Source organism: Azolla caroliniana, unplaced genomic scaffold, assembly GCF_043228905.1.
Source record: "Azolla caroliniana isolate FFs.n. ecotype wild unplaced genomic scaffold, voAzoCaro1.0.p SCAF_17, whole genome shotgun sequence".
Lineage (NCBI taxonomy): Eukaryota > Viridiplantae > Streptophyta > Polypodiopsida > Salviniales > Salviniaceae > Azolla > Azolla caroliniana.
In genome coordinates this window covers 14,818,931-14,837,883 of record NW_028230452.1, presented here as the reverse complement: position 1 = coordinate 14,837,883, position 18,953 = coordinate 14,818,931, and the positions used below count along the sequence as shown (strand labels likewise).

Below are 18,953 nucleotides of genomic sequence, written 5' to 3'. Positions count from 1 at the left end.
GAAGCAATGCCACAAATGTAGACAACTACAAGTGTTGTGTTGCATGACTGTAATTTTCGTCAAATGCATCAATATTATTTGGATCGTGCCCTTAAAACATTCAATATCAGTAACGTGCCCCATAAAAACATTTGATTTATGTAAATGGATCACATTATGTAAATGCATTCTTTACACTACTTGTCTCTCGAATTCAATTCTATCATTCTTTAAAAGCAGATAATATTTCTCGTTATACTTGTTCCCACACACCACTAGCATATGAGTTTTTATACCATGATGAAGGATTGCAAACTAAAAGCATGTTCAAATGCTATGGATAGGAACACAATGGGAGCTTGCATCTTCTCCATGACCCTAGTTTTTATGTATTTTTGTACTCGTTTTTACGAACACCGGGGTAACGCTTTTCTTATGTATCAATGGGTGGGAACAAATGTACCCACAACGAAAACAAAAGGGAACTCATGTCTTCTCCATGCTTCATTATATAAAATGCTATAGAGGGATTTGTTTTCATAGCATGGAGGTACATTGAGGTTCTTATACAAGCATTCCTTATTAAAATGCTTTTACCTACTTGATAGATTATTCATCACTAATCATTACTCAATTGCTTGCACCTGCAGAAAATAATAAATTTTCTTGCAATTCGGATGTTCAATTTGAAACCTTTAAAGGTGAGATGGATATACATTCGGATTGTGTGTCACCACATCGGACGTGCCTTGCACTGTATCACGACAAAGAATGTATAAAAGATTTCGCCATTAAGGGAATCTTTTTGCTTATGTGAAGTACCTTGATATGGTTACAAATGCATTTATTGCCTCCTTTTGCTTAACTCTTAACCTTAATGTCATGCATATTCATAATATATGTACATATTGACTCGTGAGTCCTTGTGGATACCACATAACATCATTTTCAAAAATCTCAAGTGATTGTGGAAAACCTGTTGTGAAGTGTCTTTCTTTAGCATCAACGCTAGTTTTTTCGCTTCTATGTGCATGAGAATCAAACATGATCATGAACAGTACTGGGATTGGTGACCTCCCGAGAAGTCCTGGTGTTGCACCCTTTTAAAAAAAAATTGAAAAACTATATATATATTTGGATGTGCATGTGTAACATATGAGTTAATCTACTCTCCATACATCTATCTTTACGTGGATGCTCATGCACATGATAATGTTTGATTTTGGTAACAAGCTAATCAATTAGTTTTACTATAGTAAAACAAAATTTTGGTTTGATATGATTATCCTTACTAACGGGTGGGGGGAGACATTCTATTGTCATCTTTCCCATGATTATGTTGCTTTTATTCGCTACCATTGCAACAATGAAAGGTTGTTGCTCTTTATGAGCTACACATTATTGCTTTCAGTGCCAGGCCATTAGTATAATCAGAGTTGTTGACACTAATAATAAAATCATTACAATACATCTATTATGTATGTCTTAGGATTACGTTGGTTTTATTTTACATCAACAACTTCATTTGGCCTTTATGCGCTAGGCATGGTTGCTCTTACTAACGATTTACTTACAACAATAAACCCTTTTGGCACATTATGAGTTATGGATTATTGCTTTTGTCAAGTGAAGACCATGGAAATTCGTACTTGACCCCTTCGTATATTGCAACTTTTACTGATTAAAACTTTGAAAACTTAGTATGCCTAAAACATGTGGATTATACACATAAAAATCAGATCATATTAAATATGGTCTCCTCAATAACCAAAAAGTATGTGTCGGAAATTTGTGCATTCCTTACCCATAAATTAGCAGCATCAATTTATCGGTAAGGGGCATAAGAAGTTCTGACATTCCTTGCCATGACGTTGATGCTTGAATATTTAACACTCGAACCGGAAATGGAAAAAACAAAATGCAATTATGCTAGAGTCCACATGTTTGTTTTAGCAATATATATAGAGGTATTTCAATTAGTTGGAAAAATGAAACCGTAAGCCCTGCTCCCTTTGGCGATCTTGTCCCATGCACGACACATTTTAATAAAAGTTCACTTGGTTCGAGGCAAATCATCACTTCTCCATAACATTTTCCTATTCATCGAATACATTCATGTTCCTAAACCATACTATAGTATTTAACCTTTCCAAGAACAAAAAAGTTCACATTTGCTCTTTTAAAGACATAAATCATAAGTGAATAAATGGCTTGATTCTCTTGTGTATAAAGTTAGTAATGTACACTATATCTATTTCTTAAAGGTCAATTATTTATTGACCTAAAGTTATTGTTAGATCTTTGCTTTGAAAGATCGTAACATACCATGCACATGAAATGTATGGTTATGTCGTCTTTAAAATAGACATTGTAAATTTGTTTTCGGTAGTTGGATGGGAAGGTCGTAACATATTAGACAAAGTCATCTTAATGTTAAATTATGGTTAATAATCTTGCTTATCAAAGTCGTCCTAGAATTGAAATGAGAATGCACCAACGATCATATGTGTGCGTTGAAGCCGGGGGCTTAATTCATGGGGTTTTACAAGTTTACAATGGTGTCTCAAGTCAATTTGTCTAGTAGACTCTCCTCATTGTTAATATGCAAAGTTGAGATGGAAGTTCACAATTGAGACAACTTCAGGATGAACTTTGTATTTTTAATTCAAGACATATAAGCAAACATAGTAGATAATTTAGCAAATTTTCTTTTTATATAGTGTTTTAGTTGTTGAAATCACATGTTCCACACGTAGCATGCTCTAATGTAATCGTGTGCAACACCAAATGTGGCGGGACTTGTTAGTAACTAACGGATTAGCTCATTGTGTGAGGTTTTTTTTTGTTTTGAGGAACTCCATAATCAACTAACCAACACATTCCTCTTTCATATTTCAACTCCAAAAAATATTTTTGTCGTTCATTTCAAATACAACTACTCCCCAAGGAGTGTAAACTACGATGCACTTGAATAAACACTTTATAAGGACAAAGTCTTCAGATGGGATGCTCATTGCTAACCTCCTAAACCCTCTTAAATCCATACTCCCATATTTTTGTGGTTCCATGTCATCATCGCCCACTTCATGTTCACTTTAACTTGTCAATCTTCTCAAACTATATGTTGGCACTCGTTTTTAGGAGAGTGGCTCCTAGGAACTAGAATATTTTCTTCCTATATGTTTGGATCTATGTGAGTTCTAGTCTAGTTTTGTCTCCTTTTGATATAGCCATGCCAATTGAGTTAGCCCTTTGGTATTCATTACACTCTTATCTTGATAGTTATGAAGGTATATTTTGTGCCATAACTTAGAAGAAATCTTATCTACAATGGACAATGCTAGATAAAGGACATGTCTTGCTAGTCAAAAGAGATCTTATCGGAGTGTGGTTATTGTAGATCTCAAGGCATTCTCATGACTTGAAATGGACAAATTGTCACTATTCAACATGCTATTGGAATAATCTTCCTGCACTTCTAGGTAGGATTCCGTCACATTTACAAGCTTTCATATGATATTCTTCCTTTATTCATTTTTACTTTGTTACCCTTGCTTATTGCTCCAAGTTGGGGTATAAACCAAAGGTGAAAAAGGGGGTTGATGGAAAATTTGGACGTGAAAATTTGATGGGGTTATACTTGCAATGCACTTACATTGGAAGGATTATCCCTTGAATATCTTAGTTTAATTATCTTGTAAACAATACTAAATGAAACTCAAATATAAATGGCAAGTCAAACATGGATATACATCACTACTTTTTGTAAATAAAACTCAGCAACTAATTGTACTTAGATCCTCGTTATTTGTAGGGGGGGGGGTTCAATAAAACATTCATAAATATTCATTCATGAGAGACACATACGTAGAAGGAGGGGTAGACTTGAAAATCTTGTGTTTTTGTTCTTCTTGAGTCTTCCTTTTGTCTCTTAAGTATTCTATTGAATTCCTATGATGATTACCTTCTTAATGATAACATTAATGTCATTGGTCACTAGTTTGAACATGTCATTGATCACTAGTGTCATGGACTTCTTTATAGACTACACTCCCTCGATCACTTGTTGTCTATTTTGGGACATCGATGTTCAATGACGTGCATGTGCATTCATGCACATGGGTGAGGGTACATTTTTCACGCGTATTGAGGGTTGCTTTATTCTCATCTCAAGATGTATTGTTGTCGCAAATCTCAAAGAATATGAAGTTTATCTTGCGTTGTCCCTTACCTCATTTGACTTTGTAAGAAGGGGTTTTGAATGTATGTGGAATGTTATGCATAAATGAAGTTCGTATACAATGTTTAAGAAAAGTGATCTATTCGCATATCTTAAAATTTTCACAATGTATCATACATAATGGAATAAGCAATTCTTTGACAATATTTTTTCCGAAGCATATAGCATATAAGTGGTATTTCAACCATCAAAGTTGGAAGATCTTTACCAAGTTTTTAATGAAGTTGCTTCTATATTTCTTTATGTATTTTGGTCCACATGATGCTTTGGGAATTAACAATAATTGTTATAATGATGGGCATTCATGGTTTCACTCTTCATTAGGTTCTTGGGTGATTGAGAGGCCCATCATTGATGCCTTCGCATGTTGACAGAAGCATGAAACAAGCCCGACAGTAGCTTTAGTCCCTCACAAATTCTAATCTCTATCACCTCCTGCCTTTTGGGACCCGCCATGGAATTTCTCCAAGGAGGTAGTTTGAGGGTGTTGTCCATTGCACTTGCTCTGAATAATCCACCTTTAGCTAGATTGTTACCAATGTAATCGTAAAAGGGTTTCTAGTTGAGAATCCAAAAGGTGATCAAATTACACTATGTAGCAACAGAAATGCTTCTAACTAAAGTTGGCTTGAAAAAGAGAATAAACGTGCATGTTATGAAGGGATTGATGAAATGAATGCATATAATGCTTCTCAATGAAGTTAAACAAGTTTACTTCTAGTTGGCCCTCTTGAGTGTTTGGTGGTAATGAAAAGAACTTTCGTATTAAAAACGATTGGATTGGGGATCTACACTCAAAGTGCTCGTTGATAGTTTGGACAATGACAATTACTTCCAATCTTCACCTATAGTAGGTTTGAATTTACTTTTGCCCCTACAGGCCCACTTAGGGTTATTGTAAAGTTTGTGATCGATGCGTGAAAACTTATGGGATTATAAATGAGGAGAGGTATAGAGAACAAGAAAGAAAATGAAATAGATAGATTGAGAAACGGATAGATAAATCATGTCGAAAAATCAAAGGATTGTTTAGATTATTATTAGATATGTATGAACAATATAGGGCAGTGAAAGCGTAACCCGAAATATTCAAAACCTCGAATACAACTTACAATAATGGAGTAAAAAATGCAACTTATAATGGTAGAGTAATAAGTCTTCTTGAGTACATCGATCAATTCTCATTTTTCTCTCCCCCTTGCAATTGTCGCAAGAGTCTACATATTACCTGCAAAAGACACTTTGCATGTATAATTTACACAATGCCACATATAGTGACATGTATGTTATCGCCATAACGTTAGCAACCAACCCCTTTCATTACAACATATTGAGACGTTGTCGACACTATCGTGGAGGCTACGCTCTCTACTTCAGATCCGTTATTGAACAACCAAGGCATAACATACGATAATATTTGGTGATATACCGGGACACATGTAATCCATTCTTCTCTTAGTATCTTATTCTTTGTTCATTTATGAGTATACGATCCGTAATATCATGGCATGCGTGCGAAGTACCGACATTTAGCCATTCAAAATTTGTGTCTTTCGATCTTTCAATCGACTTTTAGAAGGTTTCAGTGTAGTAGAGCAGCAAAATGAATCCCAGAACCAAGAATTGAAAGGATTGTAGAGTCAGCTGTGCGAGGACCGAGAAAGGATCCGATTCGACCGACAGAATCCCGAAAGATTCCATTCTATCGCATACTCGGGAAACCCAAGAATTGAAAGGATTGTAGAGTCGGAAGTGCGAGGGCCGAGAAAGGATCCGATTCAACTCCGAGTGGCAAAATCCCAAAAGATTCCATTCTATCCCGTACTCCGAAACCCACAATTTGAGAATTGTAGAGCCGGAAGCGTGAGGACCGAGAAAGGATCCGGTTCGACTAAACAGAATCCCGAAAGATTCCATTCTATCCCGTAACTCGGAAACCCAAGAATTGAAAGGATTGCAAGGCCGAAAGCGCGAGGACCGAGAAAGGTTCCGATTCGAGTCCGACGACAGACTTGGAGAGAATCCCAAAAGATTCCCTTGGATGATATGTTTGGACCCCATTGCTCTATTGGGTTCTCTTCAAAGAGATAGAGAGATAGATAGATAGAGAGTTGCTCTGCCATGGCTGAGGAGCAAGAAGAAGATGGAATTAGCAGAGCTCATGAGCTCATATGGTCTTCCTTCAATTAAGAATGACTCCGGCAATCCAAAGACTCCGGCATGCATTGATGCTTGTGACCAAAAACATGGAGGGATATTTCAGCACCCCTTCTGCTCTAATAAGGTCTTCTTTGTTTTCTATCAAGCATTTGCCCCAATCAGTCTCATGGCTTATTTTGTAACCTGATAACCAGCTTTGTCTTATGAAGCTATGCAATAAGGCTTCAAAGCAAGGTAACATGTTTGCAACTATCATTACCCCATAGTCTAGAAAGGAAAACCAAAATGTGAGTTGAGCATTGTAGAAGTTTCCCATTCACTTCGCAAAGATCAAATTTGCTAAAATAAGAAACACAATGATATTACACGACCTTTCGAAGCAAGATGATCATAAGTGGGATATGAGATGGAAGGAAAGAAGAAAACACATCTTGCACTGAAGCTTTTAGAAGCTTATATATATGAAAGAGTTTCACTCCGATTCGAAATCAGAAATTGAACTTAGACGCAAACAGGAAATAAGAAAGAACACACAATTTACGTGGAAAACCCTGATTTAGGGAAAAACCACGGAACAGAGCTTTCACTATGAGAAATGACAGAATACAATCATAGAACAATGAAACCTGATTTGGTATGAGCATGTACTGAAACCACGATTTCAGTCAAGCTCTTCAAACTCTAGCACGCAGGTGACTATTCCTTCCGAAGCTTCCGAAGCTTCTCTGTCTTTTTCTCTTTTGCTTCACACTTCTTTTCTTCTTACTTAGCTTCTGAGTACGTATACTCTTACACAGCCACTACTGTGCAGAAAACCAGTCGTTCTCAGATTTTCCACACACACACTACTCGTTTTTCTCTCATATATATATATATATGTATCTCACACCCTCACATACGCTATGTAGGTTTTCCCCTTTTCTCACTATTTCACTCTTAGTGAGTTATCCCACATACAGGCGCACCACCAGGCCTGTCAGCATATATATACTAAGTCATTTTCTTCTTTGAATGTAGAAGACATATGTATATGTATATGTGTGTCTATTCGATTGAGTATGAATTTGACTCTCTCACCGAATTCGATCAACTAACCCCCAATTCGGTTCTTCGCAACTGACTATTCTTTTACTTTCCGAATTTCGACCAAATTCGGTTTTTCGGCCGATTTCAGTGATTCGACTCTAATCGGCTTTTCGACCGATTTCGACCAATCGACACTCAAGTCGACTTTTCGGCCGACTCCCCCGCAAGGAGGGACGCCTTTACACAACAATATATGACTTAGAAAAGAAAACCAGTGACATGATTAACAGTATGTTTGAAGTTCTTATTTACTATAATAGCTTCATGATAATCCATGATATGCCAACATCTCCTTCATTGATTCTTACCCTCGTGAGGTAGAGGGACCTAAGGGGGCAGAAATAACCTATTCAGACTGAAGAACATATATCACATTTTCCTCATTAAATTTCTTTGGTAGAAATTATTCTAGAATCATTATTCAACTAAAGACACCAAGACAATGATGAATTAACATCCTTAGTGGAATCAAAAGGTGTTGGCCACATACTATAACGCTTGTGCATTCATGTGGTTTTCTACTATTAGTTTGTTCAAACCACCATAGATTGCATGTTCTCTAGTTTTCTCTTCAATTTTCTTTTTAGTCTGACAAGAGGTCTTGTGGAACATTGGAATGACATAAAATTTCTCACATATACTTGAACCTCATGGGTCATGCTTCCATTATTGATGATTCTCCCTGATTTGGGTGTGTGGTAGTCAAATTGGCATGTTTATCTATGTTGTTTATCCTTTGGCATGAAGTCTTGATCATGATTGCATGAAAATTTTTGTTCCCCATTGTGCATATTCAAATACCTCTTCTAACTTTCCATGTTATAAATTGTTTTGTCATTAGAAGATTTCTTCTTTCACATTGAGCCATATCATATAATTTCATGGCATTAACCTCATTTTCATAATATTTATTCTCCAAGAATTCATGAACTATGTAGTCTTGTTTACAATGAAAAAGCTATCAATGAACTTCTGTATACACTTATGTGCATATGTTCAGTAATACTACAATGATTCTATCAAGCAAGCTAAGCAACGGTTGTCTAATTACATGTATGTAATCATATATCTGCTGTAAATGCAATTCAAGCTCTTACTGGAGTCCAAATGGAACGACTTCCATGTGGACATTTTTTGCAAACACAATGCTATCTGATTTTCACGAGTCAAGGTGTAGTCATTGTCATGATATCATGCGTGCAACCATTCGGGGGCATTCCATTGCTAACAAGCTTTTTGTAAATTGACTTCATTTGCAGCCCCAAATTGATCTTTAAGAAATCTGTACATGGATGATACTCAAATGTGTATCCATTGTCTCACCTTGATTGCTTCGTTAATCTTCTTCCTTATCAAAGCACGGAGTGGTGTAATGTTTCTGTTGAAGCTTAATTACAGACTTAAAACCTAACTAATCAAAGGTTTAGGTGAGACACTGGAAATAGTGTACCATTGTTTATAGACACAATGAGGTAAAGCTAAAGCATTTGTCCAAGAAAAACTTATTTTGTTCCATCCAAGAAACAATTTCATGCTTTCACATTTCGATGCAATCAAGCTAGATGAATTAAGCTAAGTCTCACACAGAACATAAGTAGGAATAATAAACAGGATTTAACTATTGCAAATCAAATCCTTATCTTTAAATGTTTGCATCACTTATGAATATGGTTAAAAACCTAGTGTTATGATGCAGGATGTAAACACTCACCTTGAGATATTGAGGCCAGCTATTCATAATTATGATGGTTTTGTAGAGGTCCTCTCTGTAGATAGTTGAGTATGCAAACTAAGGTGTAAAGGTTGTCCTATTTCCATGGGTTTTCAGCCGGTGATTAAAGATAAACTTCCCGATATTACATCTGTTTTAGTGGAACCCGAAGCTCAAGTACAATTTCAGTTGAAATTTTCAACAATGTATTCTTATGCTCATTTCAATTAGTGTCATTAATTTGGCATAAACACTTGTCAATATCCTGTTTTGATGCTCTTTGTTCAAATTGAGAGTGATCAGGAGCTTAGCGAAAATTATAACAAGATATTACATGATATATATTTGTAGTATTTCTCATCATTTCCAATCAGGTTTTGAAGAAGGCACTCAGCAGTTTTTATGACCTTCAAAGGATCAATAATTCCAGTTTTAATCATCTCAACATACTGGAAACAAACTGACCATGTGATTGATGAAAACTGAGATGAATTGACCATATGACTGACCATATTATTACTTCAAATTTCCTACACAATAAACAGTTTGAAATATGTTTGGCCAAGGATATTTTGGGAAGTAAACACAACTCGGGTAATTTAGAGTTCTCCCTCATCGACAGTCAAAAACTGAGCAGAAAATGCATAAGACTATTTTGGGAAGTAACACAAAACTCGGGTAATTTAGAGTTCTCCCTAATCTACAGTCAAAAACTGAGCAGACAATGCATCAGACATAGCTAGTCATTACATAACCACAAATACTACCTCTGCCATGCTCACATTATCACTGTCAAAACTGTTCATGGACAATATACAAAATATTTCACATACAAATAAGCCCATCTCTAGATCTAATAATGATTCCAGTTAAATATTTATCGATATGCATAAACCCAACTTGAACAACATTTAACATAATAAAAGTAAGTGTACTTACAATGTGCATTACCTCCCTGTTTGACAAGAATCGCATCCAACATTCTTCGACTTATCCTTAAACTCTGATGGTTTTAGCTACAGTGACCTTGTTCTTGGTAACATTCAGAGCCCCAAAACTTTGCTTGATAACAACATTTCGCCTGTCATAGATTTGTAAGTGAGCAAAACAAACATACTATGATAAGGCATGAAAGAAACACTGAACAAGATATCTGTGAGCAAAACAAATATACCATGATAAGGCATGAAAGAGCAAGCTCAGATGGGTACAAGATTTTACAGTGAATATTTAGCATTAATGCAGACTAAAAGAAATAAATTAATTTGAGCATGAGAACTATCAAAAGATAACAAACAAATAGAAAAAATTCAAATCGGTACAACAAATTCCAGAGAAAATAAGCTCAGAAATAGAAATAGAAGAAATTTACTCAAATAGATCTGAAGAAATACCTGAGCAATGAAACAAACTATAAGATAACACAAAGTGTTACAAGATTAAAACGACAGCTTTGGGCCCAGTGTAGGGTGTTGCATCCTGTTTTATTTCATGTTTTCATTCCAGATGAAATGTGTTATATTGTATGTATGCTGCTACACCCTATAAGACATGCCATGCAAAATATGGATCATTACCTAAAATTTTCCAAGAACTCTGTGCACTGCCCAAGCTACTAAACCAAACATTGATGCCAATGTAATTCAGTTAATGCAATGGTGCAAACTAAACTAACTACACTGAGATATTAGGTTGACAAGCATCAATCAAGCCTTAAAGAGGTGACCATGCATACGTCAGATGCAATACGCACATTCTGTGCACATAAAGATACCACTGAATCATCGTGATCGCAAATATCACTGTGAATACAAAATCCTACAGGTATTTATCTAGGAATCACATCAACATTATACAATTGATGAGAGTATGCATCCCCTGGTACATGATCAAACAACCCCATCAACCATAGAGCAAATCATGAAAGTTACATACATTTCTCACACTGATTCCCAGAACCAGCCATCCAAATCGAGCTGCTGGCGAGAATTGGAGTAGATGCTAGTTTGCATGATTTCTAGCATGGTACAAAGCAAATCATTCAGACTTCATGAGATTCTATGTTTTGCGACGAATATTCAGACACTATTTCTAGCTGTGGTTTTACATTCAACCCAAGACAAGAACCTTCAATGATGAAAGTTCAAATAGTGGATACCCATGCCATTACACTTCTGAAAGAAATTGCTTAGAGGATATTCATCACCGTCTTTAGCATCCCTAACTCTGGGGCTCACTAGTAACGAGCAGGTAGCATTATAAGGGTTTAGGGTTACACAACAAAACAGTGTTACTAAGGATCAGACGATTGCACCAGGTCATGATGTATTGCACATGATTTACGTTGATGCTTGAACATGGTCATAAGACTCATTTAGTCATCAGCCTGAAATCAGAGGCACTCACTGACAATTTGGCTGCTAGCCTATCTTAGGGGGCCATTCGATGTGGCTATGCTCAATCATAAAGATGATTATAGTCACATGGCATAGAGTATAGCCGTCATACCCATTCAAATATATATCTTAGAACGTCCCCATATAGAAATCAATTCTGCAGATAAGGACAGAATGATCAGGACAACTTAATATCATCAAGTGGAGTATACAGATGATTTGGATAAATCCTCTAGATGCCTCTTGGTATAAAGATATTTGACTATCAGTCCTGCATTTCACACCTATTACCAGATGGTTTGATTATCACAGCTATAATTGTTTGTTAGGTCTCATGCGCCATTATGGTTGTTTTAGACACAACTGTACATTTGCATTCTGTAAAATAATCCCATACCTTGTTCAATGTTGCAATCCCACTCATTCTCTGCATAAAGTTCAAAACAACTCTATCTGCCAGTAAACAGTGCCAGAACTGCAATCCCTTTGTCACTCTGTCACCATCTTGAATGGTACATTTCACCTGTTGTAAATGATTGAATCAGAAGTTTCAAATAACATTTTCCAGATTCACAATGCGCATAAATGATAACATATTGGTCTGATGAAGAATGAAGTACATTGATATAATCTTTCTTATACCCTTGGGATTGAAATATGAGGGATGTGAAACATTTTTTCATCTGCATTTGATGTTTATATTTCCAAATTAATAAACAAATAATTATTTCTGAGACACAAGAAATCATGGTCATTACCTATAATACCAGCCGTAGCAATACCAGCTAGTATTCCAGAATCCTTCGGTAAGAATTATGCCTCCGCTTGTATTTCTGGTGGAATTGTTGTCAAACATATGATATCGTCTGCTGACAATGTACTCCACACCACCTGCGTATAGTGGCCACACATTTCATTGCCAATGCATTTGTTGGATAGATAATCGTAGCTCCTTGACTCGGCCACCCATGCCATTACAGCATCTGTACCAGTGTAACTTTTTCCGCTACCCCAGAAGAGATTCTCGCCATACGGGCCACCTGAGCGCACGAGCTGGCACTGGCGTTGGGCTACATCTTGGGCTGCATAGTTCGCAGCGTAGTTGGCCAAGTTTTGGTCCCAAGACATTGGTGCCACACCTACGGCGGCCCGAGCATTATTATGTGGCTGAAGGAATGAAGCAATGAAACCATTGTTGGTCTGTGCACCCACAGGCATAAAAATGATATTATTGTAGGGTATCAATTAGCACTCCACTAGCATCATGATCATGATGAATGAGGGGTATAAACATGGATGAGAAGCTGAAGCAGTAGTGTAAGCCATATTATGGTAGCAAATGAATGGGATGAATTGCTACTTCTTATGATGTGATGAAAAGCTTGAGAAATCGTGAAGAGATAGAGAGAGATAGCAGCAGAAGTAGCACGAGGAGACTGAATGAGAAACATGAGTGTCAACGTCAGTTTTTGTAGTCAGCATCACACGCTGCCGTCAGCTGGGGGTTTTGGCATCTATAATAATTGCAATAACAGTATTAACGGTATTATAGTACATAATATCATGTTATCTATCCATCCTAACGTTCACTTATCACATTTTTCACTTATCACATTTTTGTTTCTATACTTATTATAATTTACCCTTCTCCCCTTATCACACTTTCCCTTTATTTCTACCCTTGAGTAAAGAAATTGTTTAATCGGGTACAAGTTCCTTGAGTGTTACTGATAATTGCTCGAACCACTCATATAATTGAGGGAATAAAAGCACAGATGAATCGGGCTCCACAATGAATTGCGTAGAGACATGACACCACGCAGGTTCTCAAGAGGTTGCATCTAAAGAGAGCCGGAAAGGCTTTAGAGGTGGTGGTATTGCAAAGTTTTTCCTTATTTGGTATCAACTAGTATATGAACTATTTATCATCTATGTGAAGAGACCATATACGAACTGCTATTCCCACTACCATTCCTATTATTATAGTCTAAGTGGCCCGAGCCAATTACGTTCCTGACTCGCATTTCTCGACTCAAGCTACATGCTTCATTTCAATAAGGTAGAGCCTTGCTTTGAGTACTTATTCCTCTAGAATATAGGCACTCAACGTCTAGTTGCATGCTCTCCCCATTGGGTAGAGATTTTCATGTCTTGGAACCTTCATTCTCTTTGCAATGTTCTTGGGCCTAGAATACCTTTGACCTCAATATATTCAATGTTCACCCTTGGGTGCCTAATGAGTCCTAGTCTTTCCAACTCCATATGGTTGTTAGCATTTTGAATGCTTAAGTTCTTATTCTCCATTGTCCTCCATCGCACACAGGATGATTTTGATAACAATCTTCAAGAATCATTGGTTATTATGGACAGCTTGTATACATTTAAGTTTAACTCCCTTTGCTCTAAGAGCAAAGATAAAGACTTAACAAACCTATATTGAGGCCTTGGAATTCTGCCTATTTTCTAGGGCCACTTGAGATTACACCATGGAATGGATTATTTTGGACACTGTTGTTCTTTGTTAGAAGCCTGAGAACAATGTCCCAACAACTTTTGGAAAAGCTATGGCCCTTTTATACCAGTACTTTTATTGCTGAAAATAGCAACATTTCTAGACTTTTATCACAATGCTAGAAAGTCTAACGCTTCTTTTGCTCTAGAATGTGTGGGACTTTGGCCCTTATGTGTTTTCTACACTAATTTTATATGTATGCTACATGTATTTAACATATTTTATATGACGAATACATATTCTAAGCATTTAAAAAAATGTAGAATACTTTTAGAATGTGTAATATACATATTTTATGCTAAGTATTCTACAACTATGCTGGAGGCACAAACCAACAATATGTCTGTCATAGCCATCTAGAATTCATTCCTTCAGCCCCATACTGGGATTTACCTTGGCCAGCTGGGGTAGAATTATGCCCCTCCCAAAATCCTTCCCAACAACAATGCCAGTTGCTGCACTCAGATGGCCCTTGTGACGAGAACAAGGACTTAGGTGATCAAAATCCAAACAACCATGTGATACCAAGAATCATTAGGTTACCGAAGAGTGAACATCAAATATGCCTGCACAACACCATTTGAGGCTGACGAACAATGTGAAGAGAATGAGTATCCTAAAGAATGAATATCTCTATTCGATGGGAGTTGCAACCACACCAAATGAGTATATTCTAATGTAATAAGTACTCCACGTCGGGTAATGAAAACCTAAACCTAGGCTCGACGTCCATGAAATGCAACATCTACCTTGAGTTGAGAAATGCAACTCAATAATGTAAATCGCATGAACCGCTTAGATTGTAGGAATGGTGATGGGAATGGCAGTTCATATATGACCAGTTCATGTAGAAGAACTTTTACCAGTGGATATCAAAGACAGAAAAAGCTTGAAATACCCCAAGCCATGTGAAATCTTTATCAATCTCCCCCAAATGCAACCTCTTGAGAACGCGAGGTGGGAGTCCACTCTCTAAGAAATTCGATGGTTGAGCTCCATCCATAGGTGCTTTTATTCTATCAATTATATGTATCAAGCAAGGTACTCATGCCCCCCCCCTAGTTACATAATTTCTTTCCCTTTGGGGGGTACGAGGGAGAAATAAAGGGAAACTGTAAAAAGGGAGGAGGGTAAACTGTAATAACTATAAACAAGTGGATATGGATAACACAACATCCTTACAATTATTGGATATTGTCTACATACTAAACAACAACTACAAAGTTAAGCTATCATGCCACTCTTCCCTTCTCTTTGTTACTCTTACTTTATTAGACCTTTAGACAGTATAATCAGATAGGTCTAATGTTAAATACATCACTTACAAAAGCTTCCAATGTCGGCCAATGGGCAGCCATTTCAAATAAACACCAGCTTGGGAAAAACAAGACAAATGCCAATACTTCATCTCCATATATCTGAAGAGAGCCTAACTTTTGAAGAAGAAGAAGAAGAAGAAAACAAAGATGTTCAAAACAAGCTTTCACTTACCTAGGGACCAAATGTCGGAATTGAAACCATAAGGGATGTCTGCACACAACTCCAGACACTTATAATTTGGTGTGCCAACAACCTGCCATAGACCATATATATATATATATATATATATATATATATTCCTGATGGAAACAAGACACATTACTTGCTAAAACACAATGCAGAATAATTGCCTTTTTTTGTCCATTAGGAATGATTGTATCGCATGATTATACATGCTAGTATTGTTACACATATATACTTTAGTAACAATAGGGGGCCATTGCACAATGACCCTTGTAACGATAATCCATAAGTAGTAATTTTATTAAGGAATAATTTTTATGATGATTATACATGATTCTTGATGTTGTAATATAAATTCTTAGGATCAATTTTGCTTACTTTTTACCTTCAAGTTTGTGATACACAAGGATAGCTGGGCCAAGAGGACCTGTTCCCAATCTGTCTTTAGCTGCATTGTCTACAATGGGTGTTTTCAACCCTAAACCCTAAATTTGCAAGTTCTTATATTGTTTTCAACCCTTGGATTGTCAAAAATCAATTTATAGAAGCACAATTTTTATTGAGAAAAGAGCTGGTTAAACTGTTAGTCTAATTATCTCAAACTCGAAAACACCTGAATGTTTTTTTTACCGTGAACGTGACATTAGACCCATCTGATTATATACTTAAACATCAATCTTCAGCTTATAAAGCGTAAGGTTTACCAGTTTCCATCAGCATTTATATATTTGATTTGCACTTAAGACTTTCTACTGCACAATTGAAGACAATGGTTTCAGAGATCTAAAACACCATGGCTTGCGTTTTATTTATTCATTGTATGCAAGGCCTAGGTGAGCAAAGTAAACAAATCCATTAACACTCAATGAGACGATAGCAATGTAAACATGGTTCTTGATGCTCATTTGGATCGTGGCCATTGGTTCTTGTGATTTAGGGCATGTTTACAACTCATGCTGAGAAATCTAACATTATGATCGCCTGTTAATTCTTGTGGGAGTTTCCATCAGATGCTGGAAGTAGGGAAATTTAGGACCCTCTTGTCATTACTAAAAATATTAAACTATTTATAAGAAATCAATTGGATGATTGTGGAATGATTTCTTTCCGGACTGCTATTGTCGTATCATTGCCTACACTAGAAAAAATAGATCAGTGTCTTGTCTACTGTTTGTGATAGTGAAAATGAGCCACGTGGATGATGAAGAACCTGTGGCAATAAGTACGAGACAGTACTAATAGAGGACCAATTTTCACTTCCTTGACATGATTAGGATGAAGGTGGCCAAAAGTGCAAATTATGATAAGGAAGGTGAGGTAGATAGATTAAGTATTATAAAATCGAGAGTTTTCTTAGAAATGGACATGCGTCAATTCAATTACATCAAAATCATAGGTCTAATTATTTTTTTAAAGATGATAGATAGGCTTTTGAGTTTATTCATTGGAATCCAATGTGATCAAGGGTTACAAAAAATTTTAATTAGTTAGTAATGGCGTTGATTCAAGTAGTTTCCGGGGGATTGTAGCTGCAGATTATGAAGGTGGAACAGCCATCAGGACATGCCTGCATGCACAACCAACTGTGGTAGATCTACTCCACACCTGTGTATAGTGGCCACACATTGCATTGTCAATGCATCTATTGGATTGATATTCATAGCTCCCCGACTCTGACACCCATGCCATTACAGCATCTATACCAGTGTAACTTTTTTCGCTACCCAAGAAGAGATCCTCGCCATACAGGCCACCTAAGTGCACGAGCCGGTACTAGCATTGGGCAGCATCCTGGGCGTCATAGCTCGAAGCGTAGTTGGCCAAGTTTTGGTCCCAAGAGACTGTGCCACCCACACCTACGGCGGCCTGAGCCTGATTATGTGGCTAAAGGAATGAAGCAATGAAGCCATTATTGGTATGTACATCCACAGGTATGAAAAATATAGCATTGTAGGGTATCGATAAGCATTCCAAGAGCATCATTATCATGATGAATGAGCAATAAGCATTCCAAGAGCATCATTATCATGATGAATGATCAGTGTAAGTATAGATGAGGAGGCGCATACGAGCATAGGGCAGCTAGAGGAGCTGAAGTAGTAGTGGAAGCCATACTATGGTAGCAAATGAATGGGATTAATTGTGGTTGCTGCTGCTGCTGTTATGATGTGAAGAAGAGCAAATAGGGACAAAGACAAAGAGATAAGAGACAGCAGCAGCTAATGAATGAGAAACATCAACGTCAACATGGGCTTTTGTAGTCAGCGTCAAATACAGCCGTCACCTGTTTGGGAGAGGGGGGGTTTGACATCTACAATAACTGTAGTAAAAGAATTAACGGTCTTATAGTATGTTGTGTTATCCATCCTACCGTTCATAATACCCAGATTCACTTGTTTAGAATTATTACAGTTTACCCTCCTCCGTTTTTACAATTTCCCTTTATTTCTCAGTCATACCCCCAAAGGGAAAGAAATTGTGAGATTTTTCTTTATTTGATATCCACTTGTAAAATTACCTCTCTACATGAACTGATCATATATGAATTGCCATTCCCATCACCATTCCTACGGTTTAAGTGGTTCATGTCGTTTATGTTATTGACTTACATTTCTCAACGCAACGTAGATGTTGCATTTCATGGAGGTTCATCCTTGCGCTAGGTTTTTGTTACCCTACATTGAGTACTTATTCCATTACAATATATTCAATCAGTGCGGTTGTAACTCCCATCAAATTCATTTTTTAGGACACTCATTCTCTTCGCATTGTTCTTCAGCCTCAAATGGTGTCATTCACCTTAGAATATTCGATGAACAAGAGTGTCAGTAATAACCCATTCCATGCTGTAATCTCGAGTAGCAAAATAAAATAGGGAGAATTTCAAGGCCTCAATATAGGTTTTGTCAACTCTTTACCTTTGCTCTTAGAGTGAAAGGAATGGAAAGTAAGTGTATACAAGCGTCCATAATAACCAATGATTCCTGAAGATCGTTATAAAAATCATCCCATGTGCGATGGAAGACAATGGAGATTACAAACTTAAGCATTAGAAATGCTGACAACCATGTGGAGTTGGAAGACTAGGACCATAGTATGTAACATACTCAAATGCATTCACAAACAGTCTTTTTCATACGTTTGCAAACGATTGTGTATGTTATGAAAACATACTTGTTTTTTTTGACATTTTTTACCTTAACTTTCTTACCTTATAAAAATGTTTTACCTTATAAAAATGTTTTACCTTATAAAAATGTTTTACCTTATAACAAATAATGAACACAAAAGTATGGTATTTACCATGCTTTGAGGGTGTTTACCATACTCGCTCGAAACATGCTCAAATGTGAATGCCGTATAGTA

At 36.8% G+C, this 18,953-nt stretch overlaps 1 protein-coding gene across 2 annotated transcripts in view; it reads right to left on the bottom strand.

Moving 5' to 3' along the window:
• LOC147853260 (serine/threonine-protein kinase Nek5-like) overlaps positions 1-18,953 on the bottom strand; it is a 39,536-nt gene that overhangs the window by 8,634 nt on the left and 11,949 nt on the right. Inside the window, exons 1-2 of one of the 2 annotated variants that reach the window (XM_087333001.1) lie at positions 15,973-16,056; positions 15,576-15,657 (exon numbers count right to left, since the gene is read on the bottom strand). In XM_087333001.1, coding sequence (XP_087189127.1) covers positions 15,576-15,657; positions 15,973-16,041 — 151 coding nt within the window. In that variant the 5' untranslated portion in view covers positions 16,042-16,056. Of the gene's footprint in view, positions 1-15,575; positions 15,658-15,972; positions 16,057-18,953 lie in introns of those variants that run through there. The other variant, XM_087333002.1, reaches the window with a different exon arrangement.